The sequence below is a fragment of the Chaetodon trifascialis genome, chromosome 1, assembly GCF_039877785.1.
Source record: "Chaetodon trifascialis isolate fChaTrf1 chromosome 1, fChaTrf1.hap1, whole genome shotgun sequence".
NCBI classification, from domain to species: domain Eukaryota; kingdom Metazoa; phylum Chordata; class Actinopteri; order Chaetodontiformes; family Chaetodontidae; genus Chaetodon; species Chaetodon trifascialis.
The window spans coordinates 25,511,252-25,533,928 of record NC_092056.1 but is presented as its reverse complement, the minus strand read 5'-3'; the positions used below and the strand labels follow the sequence as shown (position 1 = coordinate 25,533,928).

The window sequence follows — 22,677 nt, the reverse complement described above, 5'->3', positions numbered from 1 at the left end:
TATTTCTGTCTCCATGGGAGGCCTGTGTTGGTTTTTTGACCCACGGCAACAATCTTTATTCCACAGGCTGCAGAGCACTGCCAGATGACGGAATGGAAAAGGTGAACTATTTTGCTGCATGGACACCAGCAGCTCCATCACCACTTACAGTCATTTTAACTTCTTCATTTTCGAGGTAGATTGGTTCATAAAAATTATGAACATCAAATGTACAAACCCCCATATATATTGCAATGTGTGTGTGTTTTACCACTCCACTAAATAGGATAGAAATGGTACGTCCATTGCAAATAAACGTCCATAAATCAGCTTAGAAATCATGGAAATCCATAGAACTCCAGAACTGGCTTGAGAATCATCACATTTTTAAGTTTTCTTCACTGTCACTGACAGTTGTCTGTGCATTCACGGGTACGTTGCGATCAGGAGCTGCTAATATCTAATTCGGCGTAGTTTAAATGGTGTCAGATTGCCAAAAGATAAACAAACACAGGCTAAAAACAGGGCAAACATTGGAGGCCAGGGGTAAGTAACTGACTCTGGGGCGACACTGTATGTGCAAATCATTGTGGGAAATGTAATAAATATAAATATTATAATAAATATGAAGACCTGATTAGTGAAGAACACATAATGTTTTAATTGAATCAGCTCATCTTTTCATTTAGTCTGTTTGTGTTAGTGCGTGTTGTCTGGCTCCCCTGGCTGGCAGTACTGCCAACTGTGTGTGTGTGTGCGCGTGCTCGTGTGTGTATGTGGCTTTCAAAAGGCATGATTTATTAAATGGTGTTTTTGGTTTCCTCCTCCTTCTCCACCACCCCCATCTCCATCTTTAAAGCCCCTCCTTCTCCACCCTCCTGTCCTCGTCCTCTTCCCCTGCTTTCCTTCCACATCTTCCTCCCTTTGTGCTTCTCTTCCTCATCCATCCTTTACATTTCCTTCTTCTCATTTTCCTCCTCTGCCCGTTCCCCTTCCTCCTACTTCTACACCTCTTCCTCTTGTGGTGCAGCTCTGCATCAACCTGTCTCTGAGAGTGCAGTACGAAGGGTAAAAGCTGGGATCCATTATGTTGCAGATGTCCAGTGGAATGCTGATGTACACTGTATGCACCCACTGACCCCCTCCACCACTGTTCACCCCTTATTGGTCAGTTGGTGAGTTGTGTTTTGGAGGCCACGGACTAACCGCTCCAGCCTGAGCCAAACTTCAGGTGCAGATTATCTCCTTCCTCTTCCTCTCTCTGCATACCTGAGACTGTAGATTATCACATCGCAAAAATACACCTTTCCAACATGTCCCCCGTCACCCCATCGCAGAGTTCAGAGGGCGAGATGAAGGTGGGGGTGGCAGGGGCTCGGAGCAGAGAAAGAACATTGTGTGCCAGAGAAATGCAGCACTCCTGCTGAGCACAAACAGCCTGCTGAATGGTTGGTGGGACCACACAGTCTGAAGGTTCTGATTGGACTCTGTGTCAGGAGGCGGGCCGGGAGGTCATCTAATGGGCTCTGCCTGATGATTCTTTTGTCGTACGGGAGCAACAGTAGAGATCTCCCACATTCTGAATTCAGACGTCACTGAGAAAGAAATGAAATGGAAAAATTAAAGTGATCAGAGTGCATAAATCACCTGGCAACACGGACGCTGTGCGTTTCATTTTTGGTATGCAGTCAACAATCCAGTTTATGAAGCAGGTGTGCTGGATTGGTTTCACTGCTGGAGGCGCTTTGTCTTTTGTTATTATCAGTATACATATACATATATAATATAAACAATAAAAATTCACCATGAAACCAAAAACATCTGTATTTCTGTCTTTGTGACTTGTAAAATATAGAAAAAGATTTATATTCATTTCAGGAAATACAAGTCCAACTCCAAAAAACATTGGGACGCAGTGTAAAGCAGATGAAACAAAATGTAATGATTGCTGAGAATTTTTGCCCTAAGCTCAATTGAAAACAATACAGAGATGATACATTCGTTTTACTTCTTCAGCTCCATTGATTTTTGTAAATATCCGCTTATTCTGAGTTTGACGCAGCAGCACGTTTCAAACAAGTTTCCAGTCTTTTCTTGGGACAGGAGCAACAAAAGACTGGGAAAGTTGTGGAATGCTCCAAAATGTCTAAACATGCTTTATGATAAACTTTATACTAATGTGTTAGAGCTGCAGGGAAAATTAATTGGCATCTGTTTTCATGTCATCGTTGGTCATTTTGAAGCAAAAACGCAAAAGCTTTACTGGTTCCATCTTCCCATTGTCTTATCATATCTAGCAGGGGTTGCTGATAAATTGAATAAAGGGTTAACTCCTCGGTTGGTGGTAGGTTCCTTATGGACATCCGTATAAGATGTCATGCTGACGGACAAAATGAAACTGTGCTTTTTTTTTTTATGGCAGCACTTCCCCCAAAAACACGCTTCCTTAAGCGCTGAGCGCCGACTTGGAGAGGTAAAAGATCAAGCAGATGGCTGGAACCTTTCTGTTGTGTTTCAGGCCCCCGGGAATAACTTCCTATTCCAATTTGACATCTGTTTTTTTTATTTTTTTTTGGATCCTTACTGTCAGCATCCAACTCTTTCAGCACCGGAACACAGTCATAAAACAAGAACTAGTTGCAAATACCCTGGCTGAAGTGTTGATTCTGGAGTCACTGACACGTAAATCAGTCATATATGAACAGGAGGAGCAGCAGTAGGCATCTCCTCTGGCCTGCTGTCTTCACTTACTTTCACAGAGGCAACATGTTGAAACGTGCTTCGCTGTTTTATCGCTCAGCATCCTATAAACAACACACCATTTCCCATAACTTCACTCTGTTTGGTTTCTGTTTAAACACAGCCCCTGGATAACCTAAGTGGATGACATAATCAAAATTACAGTTTCTCTGTCCATCTGGTTGTGTCTGGTTCAGATATCCCCGTCCTTTTGTTTACGACTTACAGGACACATGTTCGCCGACACACACAAATCATTTCCAGCAGTCATTTTAAGTGTTTCCATAGCAATTAGTGTTTGTTCCTGTGGCAGACTGCTTTGAAGGTCTGCATCATTTCTCTCTGTAGAGTCTGAACCAATCGGCTTCTGTCTCTCCGTTCCCAGTGAGCCACTGTCGGTGAAGCTGGCTGAAAAGCTGATGCTTAATTTAATGGTGACGGTGACGGCGTGTTTGGTTGCCCTCCGCCGTGCTCCGTTTTAAACTCCCCTGCTGCGCCAACAAAGGTCACTACAAGCTTCTGTCTCTACTGTACGTCAGTCTGTCCAGTGTTTTCCATCCTCAATCAGCACTCCCTGTCATCAGTTACAATATACTCGTATTTAGAGAGACACCACAGCAACTGGAGGAGTTATTTGTAGCAGCGCTCGGTGGAAAACCTGGAATTAGGCGGCTTTTGTCACTGTGGATCAGAGATGGACTCCACACACACTGCTGGGCTCAACACCAGCCCACCCAGCAAACAACTGTGTTAGACAAAAGCCCTGACAGGTTGTTTATTGGATGTGGTTTTGTTAGTTGGTTGCTTTAAACAAAGGAAAGATGTATACACAGTTGTTGGTCGGATTTGAAGTAGGCTGCACGCCTTCCTTGTGGGTGCCTGTTTTTAGTCTGTTACAAGCTCCAACCTGGCTTCAGAGACATAATGTGTGTGTTGTTGTGTGTATCTGCATGTGTTGTCAGTCACTCTCCACTAACTGCAAATCATTTGTTCAGGACCGTAGCCAGTAGCGTCGTGCCAGAGGCCAATTCAAGCTGGTTGTGTTCATTTGTTATGCTCTGGTGTTTGCTAAAGTAGGGGAATGCCCCTTTACTGTGGGGCAGAATTGTGTTTGTTGGTTGCTAGATGTGCATTTGGAGTCACAGGAGCGGGGGCATTCAGGCAGGCGTTCTTTGTGATGCCTTGAGCTGAAGGCAGTGGCCAGCCGAGGCCGTTTTCAATCCCTCAAAGGACACTTTTAAAGGAATAGTTTGACATTTTGTGAAATATGTTTATTTGCATTCTTGTTTACTAATTAATACAGTATATTCTGCTTGTAGCTTTTGTAGCTGTAATACGTGTGTACAGTGTATCAGAATCACACTGGGATTAGAGGCTAAATAACAGACATCTCTAGCATGAGTAATACTGCGATGTAGTATTGGATGGGTGCCTAAATGCATCTTTATGTCACAAAATGAATGTTGTTACCTGGAAAAAATGTCAGTGTTTTTGTTCATCTGCACAGGTTTAATACTCCCCCTCTCTTTCCCTACCAGAGTGCCCAGAGAAGTGTGTGCGGCGAGCGTGCACAGCGGACGGCGAGTGCTGCCACCCTCAGTGTCTGGGCAGCTGCACTGTCCCTGGTAGTGACACAGCATGTACAGCATGTGTGCATTACTACCACCAAGGACGCTGCGTGGCTGACTGCCCCCCTGGCACCTACAAGTTCGAGGGCTGGCGCTGCATCAGCGCTGATCTTTGCTCCAAATTCCACCTCCCCAACTTCGACAGCTTCATCATCCACGGCGGAGAGTGCATGTCTGAATGCCCCTCTGGGTATACACGCACTTTACCCAACAGGTGAGCTGCAGTCCACCCTGAAGCAGGCTGAAATGGTGCCGCTGGGTGGAGTCAGTCCTATTGTTGACCTAACCGTGGTACCAATTCCACACCCTGTGAACTGAGTATGATACAACAGCTGCAATAAGGAGCAGTTAGTGTGGAGGCAACCATACATATGCCTTGTCTGCACATACATTTCCAAACAGATTTCTTTCTGTGGAACGAAGGAGGACAAACCCCACTTTAAAAAATACCTGTGTACATGGGGCCTAGGCATTAATCACATTATAAACCTGTAGTTGTTTGGTAAAATAACATTTTCAGGAATGGAGATAAAACATGAAAGGTTTAGAGAATGGATGTATGCCAATAAAATGACTCTGGACATTTACTGTCTCCCGTCTCTCCCCATCTCTCTCCGTCTGTCAGCATGTTATGTACTGCCTGTGACGGCCTGTGTGATAAAGTGTGTGAGGACAAGATCATCGACTCCATGGACGCTGCTCAGTCTCTCAAAGGCTGCACTGTCATCAAAGGCAACCTGCACATCAACATCCGCAGAGGACGTAAGTGCTGCCACGGCAACACGACAGTTAACGCAAACACTTCTCTACTACCGCCGTTCTGCAGACATTTAAAGAGGTTTGTTAGTAACGTACTGAGAAACCATGACTGATGACACCAGGAGCCCCACAGGGCATTTGTCCCAGATTTGGAAAAGTCAGCTGTTTTGTTGCAACGGTTTGACTTTGACTGTTTGTAGTACATTTAAGAGTTAAGCAATTTTGTATTCCACTGAAAGGTTCTGCTGGCATGAATGATGTTAAAATTAGTGTAAACCAGGACTTTTAGAAGTTCAAAAAGAAGGTATAGATACAGAGATAAGTCATTAAGACCAGTGATAATATACATAAGTAGTAACGGTAGTGTGTGTGTGTGTTTGTGTGTGTTCAGACAACATGGTGGCAGAGCTGGAGAGTTTCACAGGTTTGATCCAGAGGGTCACCGGTTATGTGCGGATCAGACATTCACACACGCTGAGCTCCCTGGCCTTCCTCCGCAGCCTCAGATTCATCGATGGAGAAGACCTCCTGGACGAGTAGGACCACACACAGAACGCATGCCACATTTAACTGCAGGTGGAAACACGCATTCCCAAGGTTGAGCCCCAACAGCTCGCAGTAGGGACTGATGGTGGTGTGCAGTACGGTCACTCTGAGTTCAGGACTATTCACTAATTTATCGTGCTCAACTCCAGCCACAACATTCACTTGAAGAACAGCCTGTTTTCTTGCGACACGTGTCCCTCTTTATCCTCACTTTGGCTGCTGCTGCGAGAGTCGGTGGTGTTCTGATGTGGCTCGTCGAGGTCACTGAAATGGAGAGAAAAGGAAATGATGTTTTGACTGGAAAGTATTTAAGTAGGACAGACTTACTTGTTTTGGGATGGTAACTGTAATATCATCACTGGAAAAAAAACACTCCAGTCTCTCTGTTCTTACTAGTAAAGTATACTGACTGAAGGTAACAGCAGATGTCCCCTTTTTATGGGAGACCTTGAATGCAGCATAACTTCCAGCAGTCCAAGGAAAGGTTCTGTCAGGGTCATGGAGAGGCCTTCACTCCCTCCGTCTGTTTCTCCTTGAGTTCACAGGAATTGCTGTCCCAAGGCCCGCATTACAGTCATTCCTGAATGTCTGGGTGTTACCCAGTGACTCATAAAGACTGCACCTCCTCAACTCTCCTCTCTTCTCCTACATAAAAATCCATCCCTGCTTGGTCCGATTTCCCAGGTCATTTTTATACCCTCGTGTAAGCCCTCCACCCCCCTACTGTCTAACTGGTCATTAAGAGGTCACAAGAGTGAAGTACTCTGCTGTTACCTTATGACTTAGCATAGCTTGCCTTTATGGAAAAGGACTAGGAGGTTTATAGGAGTCAGTCCTGCATACCTTTGACTCATTATGCAGTTTTCCATTGTGCACTGAAAATAAGCCATTGTCCATGATGACCCTCAGCTTGACATGAATCACAATACACACAATAACCCACTCTGAAACATTATACAATGAAAGTAGAATCAAGAAGTCCATTGTTGACTCATTCATTCATCCTTTCTGCCCTGTAGCATGTACGCCTTCTCAGCATTTGACAACCAGCAGCTCCAGTATCTTTGGGACTGGAAGCAGCACAACCTCACCATCAAGGCAGGAAAGCTGTTCTTCAGAGCCAACCCGAAGCTGTGCGTGTCCGAGATCCGCAAGATGTGGGAGAAGACAGGCACCCAGGGCCACTTTGATGAGAGCGATTTCCGAAACAACGGCGACCGAGCCAGCTGTAAGGAGCCTCCGTCTGAAAACCACCAAAATTTAGATTCCTACCTTCAGTGCATGAGTTCCTCTAGTTTGCAAACACCTCCTCTGAGCCTGGTGGTCTGCATCATGTGTCAGTGTGTACTTCACTGCTCGGTCGACAGGACTAATTGCTGCACATTTTAACAGTAACACATTGAAGTTCTTTGATTTTCACTCTCACTCCCTCATTCCTGTGTCCCCAGGTGACAGCACTATCCTGAAGTTTAAGTCCAACAGCACCAGCAGTACAAGGATCAAGCTGACCTGGCAGCGCTACCGCCCTCCCGACTACAGAGACCTCATCAGCTTTATTGTCTACTACAAGGAGGCGTAAGTGTTTCAGGAGTGACTCGCTGCTTCCTTCTCCAGGCTGAGCACTGCTGATTATAGCAGTGACGGCAGCTGGAACTTGATTCCTCCAGTATATCAACTTCTTCAAAAGCAAAAACCAGGAATGTATTGGAGCCTCACAATCAGACTAATGAACAGGACCTTTAATACGCTCAATAACAAATAAATCTCAGTAATAAATCGCAAATTTTCTTCCAAATTTAACTCAAATTTCCAAAAATTTTTAGATTTAAAACGTGCATATAAACAGATGGAAACACAGATACCTCTAAATACCACCAGGTGTGTATCATACATGGCTCAGGTGCGACGTCGTGGAGACGGGCCTGGGGGAATCTTGAGGTAGTATTTTTCAGAGTCAGCCTCGAAGATAATATATGTGAAAATTACTTGACTTTAATAACTTTTATTTAGCAACAACATTAATGACTAATTATGAACCTCTGACTTTAACTGTCTTCCTTCCAGGCCATACCAAAACATCACAGAGTTCGAGGGGCAGGATGGCTGTGGCTCCAACAGCTGGAATATGGTGGATGTGGAGCTGAGGCCGGACAAAGACACAGACCCCGGAGTGCTGCTGTCTGGCCTGAAGCCCTGGACGCAGTACGCCATATTTGTGAAGGCGATTACACTCATGGTGGAGGACAAACATATGCCGAGCGCCAAGAGCAAGGTGGTCTACATCCGCACCAGCCCTTCAGGTAAATATCATTTCATAGGTCAACAAGATTGCAAGCAACCGATTGTTGCCGCTTGTATTTCAGAGAGACGTGGGATTGTCTCATGATGACTCTGATATTGTTTCTGGTTGAGATCCAAACATGGTGTAAGGAGATGGAGAGGAAGACTGTTTTAGTAAACACAGCTGCAAGTCAAAGAGATGAAGGAAAACTGATTTACAAAAAACTATAATATAATTAGATGAAATGGAAGACTGCCTTAAATACATCCAGCTGCACCGTGGAGTCGTAGCAGTGCTGTGATGTCAGAGAATCACATCTGCACTGGCAGACTGTGAATCCAGCCAGAGGGAGAAAAGTGTTTCCTCAAGTTCTTAGAAATCAGGTTCGCTGTATGGAGCAGCCGCAGAGTGAATCTGACAGCAGAGTCATTCCGCTCTTTGTCTCTTTTTCAGCGCCCTCCATGCCTCAGGATGTGCGAGCGTACTCTAACTCGTCGACACAGCTGGTGGTGCGTTGGTCGCCCCCTGTCTCGCCAAATGGAAATCAGACTTACTACCTGGTCAGATGGCAGCAGCAAGCTGAAGACCGAGAGCTGTATCAGCACAACTACTGCTCTAAAGGTACACACACAGGCACACAACACAACTTACACATTTAGCTTTATTGCCAGTACACCCGTCATGAAACACATCCTCTGCTTCCTCCTCCAGAGCTCAAGATCCCCATCAGAATCGCTGCTATAGGTGTGGGGGACCAGGAAGAGGACACCAAGCCCACTAAGCCAGACCCAGATGGGCCAGACAAGGGCCCCTGCTGCCCCTGTCCCAAGTCAGTGGAGGACCTGGAGGCCGAAGCTGCCGACGCGTCCTATCGAAAAGTCTTTGAAAATTTCCTGCACAACTCCATTTTTACACCAAGGTAAGTGACTCATCACAGATTTGTTGCATGGACTGGCAGAACTTAACGTCTCATTTCACTAGCTTTCTTGTCCAAACCAAAATGATGATGATCTGAAAAGAAAATGCTATTTTTCGCTGTTATTAATGTGCTGTGATTTTACCGGAGGGTTATTTTCCGAGTAACTTGAGTGCAGATCAGTAACTGTCTTCTGTTTTTGGCCTTTATATAGATGTGCTCAGTACTTAAAAAGCCTTAGTAACCCAGGGGAGAAGGACACAGAGGAGTGAAAGTCCTGATGTTTTTCTTCCTCCTTGTAATTCCTTTTTACATTTACAGTATGTACGCATGAAGAGCTATTTTTGCCTCTTGTTTAAATGATGTTGCGGCTGCTGTTTGATTTTGGGAGTCAGCCTGCTGCCTCGCACTTCAGACATCTGCATCACATTATCTCTCTTTTGTCTCTAGACACACAAACACACACGCAGAAAGACATATAATTAAATAAGTAAATTGGTAAATCCCTTAAAAAGGAACTTGTACACATTTAGCTTCAGATGAAACAAAACCTGTCACATATGGCAGAGCTGTCTTTTCTCCTGAGGTCATCCATTCAACCAAATGTCATGAAACTGAATACACACGCTTCAGGAACATCTTGGGTTTGGTATATCACATATTGGCATATAACTGCTCATGAAAGTTCAATACCTACAAAGCCGGCCGAGCTGTTCCGTAATTCTGTTTAGAATTTGCCCAGCAAGTTTCCTCCCTGCTGCTTAAATTAAGGCCAAATGGAAATAAAAACAACCAAATCAGTCATAGGCTGAAGGTTGAGTGAGGAAGCATTTCCAATTGCTCTGGGCTCAACATGGAACCCAAAAGGTTGAAACAATACCTCCTTGTGATGGTCAGTGCTTCATCAACTTCTGTATACAAAACATCTTGACTACGTCTCTTTGTTACTGTTTTCATTTTGCTCTGGCCAGTTTCTTCCAGATGTACCTCCAAGCATTTGTGGGAGGAAAAAGTACGCCTAGCAAATGCTAGTGTTTAGCGTTTCATTTTATTATATCTTAAAACGTCTCTCTCCCGATTTTCTCCTCCATCTTCTTTCTCTCACTTCCAGACCACCGGATCGTCGGCGTCGAGATCTCTTTGGCGTAGCTAACTCCACTCACTCCCGCCGCAACCGGCTGCACACCAACAGCAGCACCGTCCCTCCTCTCCAAGCCGCCGGCAACAGCAGCGCCGCAGATGTGGAGCCAGTGGAACGAGAGTTTGAGTTTGTGGAGCAGTCTGTGACGGAGCGTGAGCTGCAGATCTCTGGCCTGCAGCCGTTCACCGTTTACCGCATCGACATTCACGCCTGCAATCGTCAGGTCCAGCGCTGCAGCGCTGCAGAGTTCGTCTTCTCTAGAACCAAGCCTGCAGGTTAGAGGAGAGCTCATCTGTTAGCACATGCTAGCTAGCATATTTGACTAGCGCTGTGGTGTCACCACAGTAGTCTTCCTGTATGTATTTCTACTGTTAATATTTCTGCTGTAAATGCACTGGATACACAAGGCTGTTGTGCATCCAGTCCTCTGTGGTCACCATGGTAACCCATTCTCCAATGCCGTTCTCTAGAAAAGGCTGACGACATACCCGGCCCAGTGACCTGGGAGGGCCACGAGGACTGGGTGTTTCTGCGCTGGCCAGAGCCACATCATCCCAACGGGCTCATCCTCATGTATGAGATCAAGTTTAAACTGGCTTCTGAGGTGAGGCGACATCTTTACATCTACCCGCCTCCTCACTGAGGAGACCTAGGAAGCCAGGAGATTGATTCAGAAGTCATGTTTATTCAGACTTATTTACTGTGTTGTCCACATTTGAGTGAAATACTGGTTGACCCCCTTTGTCATTTAGTTAGATGAAGATCTTTTTCCCCCTTATGCACACCATACATTACTTTTCCTTCATGGGTAAATTTCAGTTTTGCCTTCTTGTTCGTAGGTTTTAAGAATAGAGAAAGAACCCTTGATCTCCAATTGGCCTTAATAAACAACAGCTTTTCATTTTTCTCATTGTTTTTTTTGTATGTTTCATTATTTCCATCTGATGAGCACTTCATACTGAATTTGTTGTTGTGGTCATACTTATTAGTGAGTAAGATTTAGTGGTCTGACCTATGATTGACCCCTGGCTCCATCAACTCAAAGGAAAATACATTTCACACAGGATAGATTAACCCAGTAAAACAGGAGTGAAGTATCAGAAATGCAGTCTTAAAAACAGAGAAACCGCTCTTTGTTTAGTGGCAACAAGTGGTCTTACAAGTACCCGTTGATCAATCAACAGACCCAGTGGCCAGACATGATAAACCCTGTTGTTTATTTATCTTGAGGGAGTGCGAGCTCAGCTCTTTTATTGCATCGTGAAGATGAGATTCAGCACTCAGTCTTTTGAATTCACATTTGTAAGATTCAGTCTCTAACGCGCTTTTGTTTGTCAGACGGAGAAGCACGAATGTGTATCTGGTCAGATGTATCAGGCCCAGCGTGGTGTTCGGCTGTCCAACCTCAGTCCAGGAAACTACTCCGTTAGAGTGAGAGCCACGTCACTGGCTGGCAACGGCTCCTGGACACACACCCTGGATCTCTATGTGGCTGAACGTAAGACACACACACTGCCATGCATCATCAGACTGCATCAGTCCTTTCCTTTGTATGACTACACTTGTTTTCAAACTGCACAGAAGTGGTATTAAGTGCAATATTTGTAACAGTTTATTATAATGAGTCTTTGACCCAACAGGATATGAAAACGTCCTCTACGCTATGATCTTCGTTCCTATCGCCATCATCCTCCTCATCTGCTTTTTAGTCACAATGCTGGTGGTCCTCAACAGGAAAAGGTGTGTGCTTGTGTGTACTGTATTTACATGTGTAGAGCACAGCAGTTGTTCCTTGCTATTGCATAAAAGAGGTAGAAACAAGACAAACAATAGATGCAGAATATCATGTGCAGAAATATGAAAGAAGTCTCCCTAACATGTTCTGAATTGCTGCAGCACCACAAGCCTTTCAAACAGAAATGTTTCAGGATTGCATTCTTTGGAAGCTTAAACTGTCATATGTATGATTACACACCACGCACGTCCCAAAAGTATGCATGCACGTGGTGTGAGTGTGAGTGAAGGTCTGTGCGAGTGTGTTTGTGTGTCTGTAAACACTTTTGTTTTTGCTGCTGTCAGGAACAGTGACCGGCTTGGAAACGGAGTCCTGTACGCCTCAGTCAACCCAGAGTACTTCAGCGCTGCAGAGAGTGAGTGAAGTGTGCATGTGAGAAATGACGTGTGCAGTTGGATTGTTGCTGTCAGAATAACTGGAAACACCAATGCAGGGTCTTTATTAACATCTACGTTTTGTGTGCAGTGTATGTACCAGATGAGTGGGAGGTGGCACGGGAGAAGATCTCACTGAGTCGTGAGCTCGGCCAGGGGTCCTTCGGCATGGTGTATGAGGGCTTGGCGAAGGGCGTGGTCAAAGATGAACCAGAGACCCGCGTCGCCATTAAGACCGTCAACGAGTCGGCCAGCATGAGGGAGAGAATAGAGTTTCTCAATGAAGCCTCTGTCATGAAGGAGTTCAACTGTCACCACGTGGTATGTACGCACACATTAAGCTCAAGTCAGTGTCGGTCAGCTCTCCTGTCATGGTGATGTGGCATGCTGTGTTTGGTGCAGGTTCGTCTCCTGGGAGTGGTTTCTCAGGGCCAGCCCACCCTGGTCATCATGGAGCTGATGACTCGAGGAGACCTGAAGAGCTACTTACGCTCCCTCCGACCTAAAGAGGTATTGTCTGACATATAACCTGCTCCGGCTCCTTCCCACTAGGTTCTTGTTGTGTGGACGTGGAGAACTGAGTTGGCTTGATTTCACACAAGTCTGGATTTTCCAGTTCTTCAGTGCTGACGTCAAAGTTAGGTCCAGCTGTTGTTTGAGCAACAAATCCTTAAACTCAAACCTGCAAATGTGCTGAGGTCGTCACAGTCAGCTGGATCACGATCAAGACGTTTCAGAGTGAATCTCATTTATGAACCCATTTACAAACCCTTTCCTTTGACGTGTGATGCTTTTAGATGAGAACATGTTGAAACCATTACTGTTGGTGTAATTATCACAATTTAATTTTCACAATAAAGAGGTAAATACTTAGACACAACACAACAAAATAAAACGGGTACCCTTAAGGAAAGAACCAACCCTGAGCAGGAGAGACATAAACTGGGTTGTAGCAGTCAGTCGCTGCATATTGGACTAAGTTTATAAACTAAAGATGAAGTATTTTAGTACATACTTTGCTGTGAATTGGTGCTGTAACATCACTAATGGTCTACCTGCATTCACCTATGATGATCAATTGTATGACAAGCGTAGAAACGGTGGAGCACAATCTAGGACAAAATAACATGAACAACATTGATAACAATGCAGTACACAAACAAAATCAGACTCATCTCCAGCACTTTCTTTCCCCAGTGCATGCTGGGGGGCTTTTCAACATGCATAACTCATCTAACTGTAATATGATCACCACTCATTCGCCAATCATATGAGAGATGATCATGATTTCAACTCTCTACTTAAGTTGCCTTTATTTCAAAATAAGAGCGTGCGGTTAGATGCGATAACTACACAACCCCAATGCCTTAAAAGTTGGATGCTGTGTAAGTACAGTATATTCAGTGTTTTACTTCATCAGCTTCATTGAGGTTTGTAAGTGTATGCTTGTTCTCATTCTCCTGAGGACTTACTCTGTCCCATCTGTCTGTCTGTCTCCAGCAGCAGTGGTCCAGCCTGTCGCTTCCTCCTCTGAAGAAGATGCTTCAGATGGCCGGGCAGATCGCTGACGGCATGGCTTACCTCAACGCCAACAAGTTTGTCCACAGAGATCTGGCAGCCAGGAACTGCATGGTGGCGGAGGACTTCACTGTAAAGATAGGAGGTAAAGGACCGTAATGAGGTCAGAGGTCACGGTCAGATGTGTAGCAGCAGTGAGTTTGGAGCATGCCAGATGATCAAGTTACTGTCCGACCAAACCGTCATCTTCCTCCCAGCAAAGGGAGCCTTCTTAAGGGGCAGCATGCTTGCATCCACAGATCAAGAACTGAACTAAACATCCTGTCTGTGGATTTATCTCCCATCAGAGAAGAGGGTCTCAGCCATACTGCATGTGCAGCCTTGTTGAGTTGAGATCTAGATTTTCACCTGGACAGTTGCAGTTATAATGACGTTTTTGTTTTTTTAAGGTCTGTAACAGCATAGAGTGATCTGTGAATGGTTAAGGTTGCTGTAGTAATATATCTCGGTTAAGAGTGCCCTCCTGTGGAATATATGGACCCACAAAACACAACAACCAGCACAACAGTGAGGAGTGTGCAGACATTTACACCCTAACTTTGGTTTTCCCCGTGTGTGTTAGACTTTGGCATGACCAGAGACATCTATGAGACAGATTATTACCGCAAAGGTGGTAAGGGTTTGCTCCCCGTCCGCTGGATGTCACCCGAGTCTCTGAAGGACGGAGTTTTCACCACCAACTCTGATGTCTGGTAAGCAGGCACACACACACACACACACACACACACACACACACACACACACACACACACACACACACACACACACACACACACACACACACACACACACGATGGCTTCATTTCCTGTGTTTACTGCTCCCAAACAATGTTTTCAGAGTATGATAGTGATGATGGAAGACACACTGACTTAATCCCCTCCCGCTCTCCCTCCGTGTAGGTCGTTCGGGGTTGTGTTGTGGGAGATTGCCACTCTGGCAGAACAGCCCTACCAAGGTCTGTCCAATGAGCAGGTGCTGCGCTTTGTCATGGAGGGAGGGCTGCTGGAGAAACCACAGAACTGCCCTGACATGCTGTAAGACATCAACACGCACACGACCGGCGCATTTCACACATTTCTATCTACAAGTCAGTGTCTGCCCGTCTGCCGTGTTTCCCTCTACAAGTGACGACTGTTTGTTCACACAAACGCTGAAGCAGCAGCACTGCTTCGGCGGGCACACTGCTGATTGCCCTCACAGCCCGTCTGTTTGTCACTGTGTGCTCTGATGTGTTTGTTCTTAATATGAAACAGCTTGAGCATAAACCCACATCAGAGGAGTTGCGAGCATGGCAGACAAATTTGGCCACCGCCCACAAAACATGGAGGCAGCATCAGATGGTGAAGGAGAACACGTGCACAGGGTTCTGTAAACAAACATGCATATATATTAGAAAATCCTTTGTAAGCAGTGAATTCACCTTTAAAGGAAGAGTTCAACATCATGGGAAATACACTTATTTGCATTGATGCCAAGAGTCAGATGAGAAGATTGATACTTGTACGCACACCATGCCGCTGTAGCCAGCAGCCGTTAGGTTAACTTAGCTTAGCTTAGCTTAGCGCAGATACCTTGGTTTACAACACAAACTCTCAGCTTTGTCACTGCACGGGAGCTGTAGAAAGCAAGAGCATAACACATCTGCCAAGCAACAAATTTGGTACATTAGAGGTGGCATACAGGTGGCCGTTGTGGTGTGTCAGGCTTGTCAGAAGCAGGTTTGATGGATCGCTGTGGCAGCTGCTGGACCCTGGTGAAAGCAGCATCAGCTCTGTGCTTCATAAACAAGAAGTAGGGGGGTCACGCACAGCCGTTTTAGCAACAGAAAGCAAACATTTGGCAAAAGTAAATATTGGCTTGTCAGAAGGAAGGTGCAGTTCCTCTGGATGGAGTCATTACTGCAGGAGGACATGTTGTTGATGCAGACCGAACTAACGCGTGTGTATGTGTGTGTGTAGGTTCGAGCTGATGCGAATGTGTTGGCAGTACAATCCTAAGATGCGTCCATCCTTCGTGGAGATCATCAGTAGCATAAAGGACGAGCTGGAGCCATCTTTCAGAGAGGTTAGTTTCTTCTACAGCGCCGACAACAAGCCGGCCGACGCTCCACAGCTCCACCTGGACAAGCTGGACAACATGGACGGCATTCCTCTGGACCCCGCTTCTTCCACACAGCCACAGCAAACACCTGTCCCCCAACAGACCCCTCCCTCCCCCACCTCAGAGGCTCCACCCGCCCCCTCGCTTGCCCCCAGCTCCCCGTCCTCTCCCTGCACGTCGACCGCTGCCGTGGACAAGCAGCCCTCCGGCCAGCAGGCTGCCAACGGGCTGTCTGGGGCGGGCCTTGCCGCAGGGTCAGGGCACGGGGCGGGCTCAGGCGTCACGGTGCGGCCGTCTTTAGACGAACTGCCGCCGTACGCACACATGAACGGAGGACGCAAAAACGAACGTGCCATGCCGCTCCCGCAGTCCTCTGCCTGCTGACTGGACAGACTGCAGACCTCCTGCTGCTCTGCAGAACCCGATGTCTTCTTTTCTTTCTTTTTTTTTTTTTTTTTTAAATCACAGCAAAACCATGTCCACCAGCTGGGTGTGGCCACTCAGTGAGGAGCAAAGACTCACAGGAAGGTGGAGATAACTGTCACTAAGTCCATGCTCTGCTGTACCTCCACACACTTTTTCATATTATCCTAGTTTCGGTTTCTACCAGCAGGCTGTCAGACGAGACACTGCCCCTGCTGCTGAGTGGGAAGACCAATAAAAAGAAAAGAAAAAAAAGGTAAAAGAAAGAAAAAGTAAAAGTTATTTGGGGGAGATCTCTCTCTTTATGGCTGAACTTATTTTATAAATTGTCGTTTGTTACTTTTTTATATGTATTTCCAAATGGGAAAACAAAATGTGTAGGCCTTTATAAATGACCGGCGTTTTGGTCGCTTTTGGGCGGGCATTATGGTGAAATTGTTAAGCATATCTAATGAAAAGTGCTTCAGAGAGGTCAGGGTCTCCGCCATTCGTACAGTCTCGTTGCTCTGCAGGCTGGGTGTCAGCGTAATGCCTGGTCAACAGCCAATCCGCTGAAACAGACAACCAACCAGAGGGAGAAAGGTCAACTCTGCCAAATTTGTTTGCCAAAACTGTACTTTTTGACAAATTCTCTCTTCTGCAGTCTTGCCCTGTAATTCTCCATCACACCGGGTTGAAAAGACAAGCAACAAAAAAAAAAGCACTTTGATCTGCGACCACACCATTCTTAAAATGTGATCAAAGGGATTTTAACTTCCCTCTTCAGTCCTTCGCCACTCCGCTCTTTCTGTTTGATACCTGCAGCCTCTGTACTCTGTCAAACTGAAGTCGTGGACCTTGGTTACATCCGTTTGTCTGAAATTGAGCCACATCCTCTCACAAAGTGCTGTTCCGTTACGGTATAAACACCAAAACTAGTCAATAAAGAAGCAAAAAAAAAAAAATCCTTGAAGCAAGGACTGCGGAGGGAAGAGCATAAAGAGGAGAACAAATATGAACACTATCTCTATAACGTCTCTGAGCCGGGGTGCACTCCGAGTTCAGAGGCGTCCTTGTTGTTGTATACAGACAGGTATTTTTTTAGGCTAGTCATTAGTCTCCAACATTTACAACATCTCTACGTGGGCAGAGCCTTTATGTATGCACCAGTTGTTTGTGTCACTTTTCTAACTTTTATACGGTTGGAGACATTCATCATGTACAGAAAGAAGCTGCTATTCCTTGTTTCTCTTGTGGTTGTAATATAGTTAATATCTATATATAAAAAGAGAAAAAACTCCTTCAGGTTGGATCTGCGAACGTTTCCACTACAGTCCATTTTTTTAATGCTTGTAATTGTGTAAAGTGTATCTGCGCTGGTTTCGTTTCTGTGTTTGCGTAAAGGTACGACAATTTGCCTTGTGTTGTGAAACACCGGTAACTTCCCCTCCCATCTGACGAGAGGACGGCGATGCTGCCAGTAACCATCGCTGTCCTCGTGATCTCTCAGGGCGCCTCCACCTCTGTCCTCGTATACTCACACTCACGCTGCCTTCAGGCGGAACTCGTCAGCTTGTGGTTACGCAGTTTTGTACTGGAAAAGCTCTGTGTTCAAGTGGTGAAGTCGTGAGAACACCGGGCGAGGCAATGGCAACGTGGAGGCGAGACTATATTGACTTATTCCTCAGAAGTATTATAAAATTACAATATATTAATTTTCCATCCTCTTCCATGGCCTCCATTTTTTTCTAAAAGCGTCAGCAAACGCATCACAACTCATGAACTCCGCTACCAAGGTCACCAACACCACACGACTGTGGGGTTCATAAGAACACCGTAAACACGACCCCATTTGAAGGCAGCATCAGAGGTCAGAGGTCAGGCTTCCCTGCTGAGTCCCAACTAAATCTCAGGTCAAAAAGAAAAGTTAAATCCTTTTCTGCTTTTCTTTATTTTTCTTCTTCTTTATTTGTGGTGTCATATGTTGAGACATCCAGCCTGGCGTGCGTGCGTGCGTGCGTGCGTGCGTGCGTGCGTGCGTGCGTGCGTGCGTGCGTGCGTGCGTGCGTGCGTGCATGTTAACCTCTGTTTGATTCTCTGTCCCTCTGACTCTGCCATCTTTGCTCATTAGACAGGAGCAGTGTTTGGACCAGTCTGAAACCAGAAGGGGGTTCTGCAGTCGCGGAGGGGTCCATGCACTTACTGTATGGAGGCCCAATGCTGACAAAATACAATAACAGGTTAGCAGACAAGTCAAAATGTAATTGAACACATCAGTAAATGATTGTGTTTGTTTATTAAGATGGAGCGTAAAAAAGATACTTCTCCCTTTACCTCCCATCAGTTGTGTAAAGACAAAAAGCTTTTTTTCCCCTTTGCTCCAGTCCGTTGATAAAATAAGTGAAACTTTATATTCCACAAGCTCATTTTATTCTTCAGCTGCATAGTTTGATTGTAATTAATTAATTTATTTTTCATTTAATGTTCCCCCATTTGTTTTGGGCTTTATTTGCCAGCTATCTCGTTGAAGCTTTATCATAAAAGCCCCCCAGTGAGTGCCTGTCCTCATCCATACACTGTGCTGCGTGCTGAAGCAGCATTTAGCCAGCACCCACATTCTAACAAAGTTGTCAAGCTAATGCTACTTTAAGCTTTAGAGTGGTTAAACGACATGCCGCTGGAATATCAAGGGGTGCACTTATTTTATTGCACTCTTAACCTCTTGAAGATGAAGATTAAAGCGTGGTGTCTGAGCTTCCAAGTGGTGCTAGCTTTGTTAGCATAGTTTAAACGGAAGTTAGCTGCAGCCATGTAGCAGCGTGTCTTTAGCTTTCAGGTTTTCAGGTAAGCAAGCTCGCCACACCGATGCTCCACCAATGCCACGCTAATGATTGGCCTAATTATACATGGACGTGGCAGTATTTGTGCCATGTAAACGTTAGGAAAATGGAAAATGTGCGCGGAGAAGAGCTGATGATGATGATGATGATGATCAAATCAAATTAGGATGACTAAGGAGCTGAAATACAATGAGCTGGTGAAAGCCAATAGAGGAGTTAAATAATGAAATTTTAGGCTTTAGATTTAGATTATTTATTGATGGATTCAGGTCCGTTTCTGACTCGTCTGATAACCTTTTATGAAATATTGTCAGTTCAGTTTTCCATATGTCTGTGCTGTGTAATGACACTGGGTTCAAGGTACAAAGCAAATGTAAACTAGAGTTTATTTAATGCAGCAGCAAGCCTTCACTTCTGACTGTCCTGAAGGCCAGTGCAAAAGCCTGTCTGTGGGATGAGTTCACTTTCTGCTAATCAACTTCTCTCTTGAATCAAGGGTGGTTTTGTGAATGCTGCTGGAGCAATCCACATTATTTATCTTTTTCCAACATATTAACATGTTTGTAGACGATTGCTGAAGTTAAATTGGGTTGAGAAACGAGTGGGTTTATCTTACAGCACTGAGAGATTTTTTTTTTAAATACTTACAACTAAGGATGACACTAGAAGGATTCATAAGAGGCTCTTTTCTTCTGAACGTCTTCTTTTATTAGAATACTAAATGTAAACGGGGGACTAAGTGTAACTGGAGACCCCAGCTGAGCATCAAACAGACTGTTTTTTGATTTACGGAAGAAACGCGTCAAAGTAAGATATGAAGACGATCAGAGAGGACACCTGGAATAGATTTTTCAATAGATGTATTGATTCCCAGCCCAGATGTTCCTTGGTTATTTATGTTTTTTTTATCGAGTGTAAATCACTGTACAAATTCCCCACAAGTCTTTTTTTCCTTCTGATATTTTGATGTTCTGTTGCCCTCCTAGGGGGAAGGTTTTGTTATCCCTTCAATCATCCATCTACCTCACGTTTTCTTTTCTTTTCAATCTATTTACATGTACAGAAAAACAAAACATCTCATCTCAGTTGTCCGGCTGTAATGACGACCTTACTGAGTGCTGTTAACATGGTCAAATTCAAACCACAAACCAAACCATCCTGGAGGGGCGAGGAGGGGTCCACGGAAACATGATGAGTGATGAAACCCAGCTAATGCTGTCTTTATTCTGCAAATCGTAATCATAATCAGGCTGCGTGTCCAGCCCCAGTCTGGGCCTCTCATGTGTCACCATTACACTCCAGTGACATCACAATGCATCTTTTTTTTATTATTTCCAAGTGATCTTTGAAAAACATTTAAAAGGATTTTTAACCCATTCACCCAAGCTGGGACTATGTTTTCCTGTCCAGGTAGATGGAAATGATATCCCCTGTATTGTTTTGTACATCACAAGGAAAGTAGACATGCATTATTTTATATGGAAATATTAAATAACACACTGAGACGTGAATCTACACAAATATAACTGATAATAAAACGTAATAATTTTGGGCTACAAATTGCCTGTAGACGCGTGACATTTCAGGCTGCAGACGGAATAAGCTGCAGATAGATAGAAGAGACCTTGAAGATTGTGGAAGCGTTAGTGCAGCGCTAGTGCAGCGTTAAAGTTGTTAAGAGAGAAGTCATTGCATGCCTTGCTCTGTGAATGTGACGGTGAGACGTGACAGACTCAGAGTGGGGCTGCCAGAAGGTGTCACCTCTGAAAGAAACTGTTAAAATCCATACCTGACGTGTTACACTGTGCTTTGGTCATTGTTTGAAGTCCCAGGCTGTCTTAAAGCAGCTGAAAATGTCTTTTTTCTGGCTCTGTTTTCTGGCATGTGTCTGAAAACATGCTATTACTACATCTCCTTTACACATTGTGACACAGAAGGGATGAGATTGGAGGCACGGGACTACAAGTTGACAGTTTTTTCATGTTTTCACTGTGACCCTTCAGTCTTTCAGTACATACAGTACATACACATGTGCAGAGGGGCATTATGGGACTTGTGTCAGTCGCTTTTGGCCACTTAAAAACAAAGGAAGGATTTTTTTCTGTGGACCTGTGTCTAGTTTGGGACAATCTGCACTGGGTAACTTTAAACACAACACACATTTATGGCATTGTGTAAATACCTCTGCTAGGTGTCGGTCCAGAGAAGACGTGAGCTGTGACTGGCGTGTGCACTTTTCCATCCTCTGTGGGGGTGAATGCACTCACCACATATTCAAACAGGCTTTAACGTTCGCTGGAAGCTGAGTGAAACCATGTGGTGCAGCAGGTAGAAGGAAGTCAGTCAGAGGTAGACATCATCTGGTTTAATGGAAGCTGTCTGCTCAAAGACGTGTCATCCCAGTCATCTGCACTGGTTCCTGTGGTGACACCTCTGGTAACTGTGGAGCTCGTTAATGATGTTTCATATGTTACTTCCCCTTCATGCATCGTTACTGCCGTTACAGGACTTTGACATTGTTCCTTTTGCCTGGACTTGTTGCCATGGTGATCATAATCCCAGTACGAAAAGCATCCTTACCTTTCTTTCTTTCTTTTTTTTTTTGAGTCTTCTTCCCCTAATGAGGCAGGTTTGTAGTTTCAGGCTGGTGGAGTCAGTGATTTGGGTTTCAGTTAAGAGTTCAACCACAGCTGACTGAGCAGCGTGGTGGTCCAGTGCCAGTTCACAGTGATGCGACGAGATCAGGATGGTCCTTCAGTGTTTGTGGTCTGATTTTTGCCTCACTTTTACCACTGGAACACCTCGCAGAGCGGACATGAAATCAATTTTCTTTTTTCCTTTTGTCACATTGATGGCCAATTTGTTATCAAGATTTTGATGTGTGTAAATTATTCATAGCCTTCCAACTCTTGCGTTTCTATTGAAATGATCTGTTAGACTGAGGTTTCATTTTTCTTTTGTACATCTTGTAAGAATTTTTCCTGTTACCAATATATTCTGAGTACTGGGAAAATGATTGGCTGAAGGAAAAGAGAATGTCTGTTTCTCTGATTCTTTTTTTTTCTACACAAGATTTAAGATGAATAAAAATGTATGCAAACTTTTCCACTGCTTGTCTTTTTTGGGAAGTGTGTATCGTGTGCTCCAGCTGCCACAGTGGTGCCACTACATAATAAACGATGCTGATGAGGGGTCTCACATTTTGTGTTTCTCTTCTGAAAAGAGCTCCTCAGTTGTAACTAATTTCTAAAAGACAGTGCTGGGTCTATGGCACAAGGATTGCCTGAGACTCTGTCTTTACCAGCACAGTACAGCAGCTATACAGCTAAATATAAAACTGAATGAGATTGGAATGATGATGAAGGACTGGTTCTGACTACACTACAGTGGTACATGGAATATGCTGTTTTGCTCCATTATTGCTTCAGTTAAGAAAGAAAGAAAGAAAGAAAGAAAGAAAGAAAGAAAGAAAGAAAGAAAGAAAGAAAGAAAGAAAGAAATGTTATACAGTAGAAGTATAATGTAGTAAGGGTCAGTTACCTCAGTATTTCACTTCTAGTACTTGACTACTTGAGTAAATGTACTACAATGCATGAGG

General features: G+C 44.7%; 1 protein-coding gene across 2 annotated transcripts in view; it reads left to right on the top strand.

The window, feature by feature from the left end:
- Window positions 1-21,641, top strand: part of igf1rb (insulin-like growth factor 1b receptor) — a 51,228-nt gene extending 29,587 nt beyond the window's left edge. Inside the window, exons 4-22 of one of the 2 annotated variants that reach the window (XM_070965903.1) lie at window positions 4,257-4,560; window positions 4,972-5,108; window positions 5,497-5,641; window positions 6,671-6,879; window positions 7,100-7,226; window positions 7,716-7,951; window positions 8,386-8,553; window positions 8,644-8,851; window positions 9,960-10,264; window positions 10,460-10,593; window positions 11,328-11,487; window positions 11,630-11,729; window positions 12,069-12,139; window positions 12,250-12,479; window positions 12,561-12,668; window positions 13,659-13,821; window positions 14,299-14,428; window positions 14,637-14,771; window positions 15,696-21,641. In XM_070965903.1, the coding sequence (XP_070822004.1) occupies window positions 4,257-4,560; window positions 4,972-5,108; window positions 5,497-5,641; window positions 6,671-6,879; window positions 7,100-7,226; window positions 7,716-7,951; window positions 8,386-8,553; window positions 8,644-8,851; window positions 9,960-10,264; window positions 10,460-10,593; window positions 11,328-11,487; window positions 11,630-11,729; window positions 12,069-12,139; window positions 12,250-12,479; window positions 12,561-12,668; window positions 13,659-13,821; window positions 14,299-14,428; window positions 14,637-14,771; window positions 15,696-16,221 (3,596 nt within the window). In that variant the 3' untranslated portion in view covers window positions 16,222-21,641. The remainder of the gene's footprint in view (window positions 1-4,256; window positions 4,561-4,971; window positions 5,109-5,496; window positions 5,642-6,670; window positions 6,880-7,099; window positions 7,227-7,715; window positions 7,952-8,385; window positions 8,554-8,643; window positions 8,852-9,959; window positions 10,265-10,459; window positions 10,594-11,327; window positions 11,488-11,629; window positions 11,730-12,068; window positions 12,140-12,249; window positions 12,480-12,560; window positions 12,669-13,658; window positions 13,822-14,298; window positions 14,429-14,636; window positions 14,772-15,695) is intronic. The other variant, XM_070965981.1, reaches the window with a different exon arrangement.
- The last annotated feature ends 1,036 nt before the right edge of the window (window positions 21,642-22,677 follow it).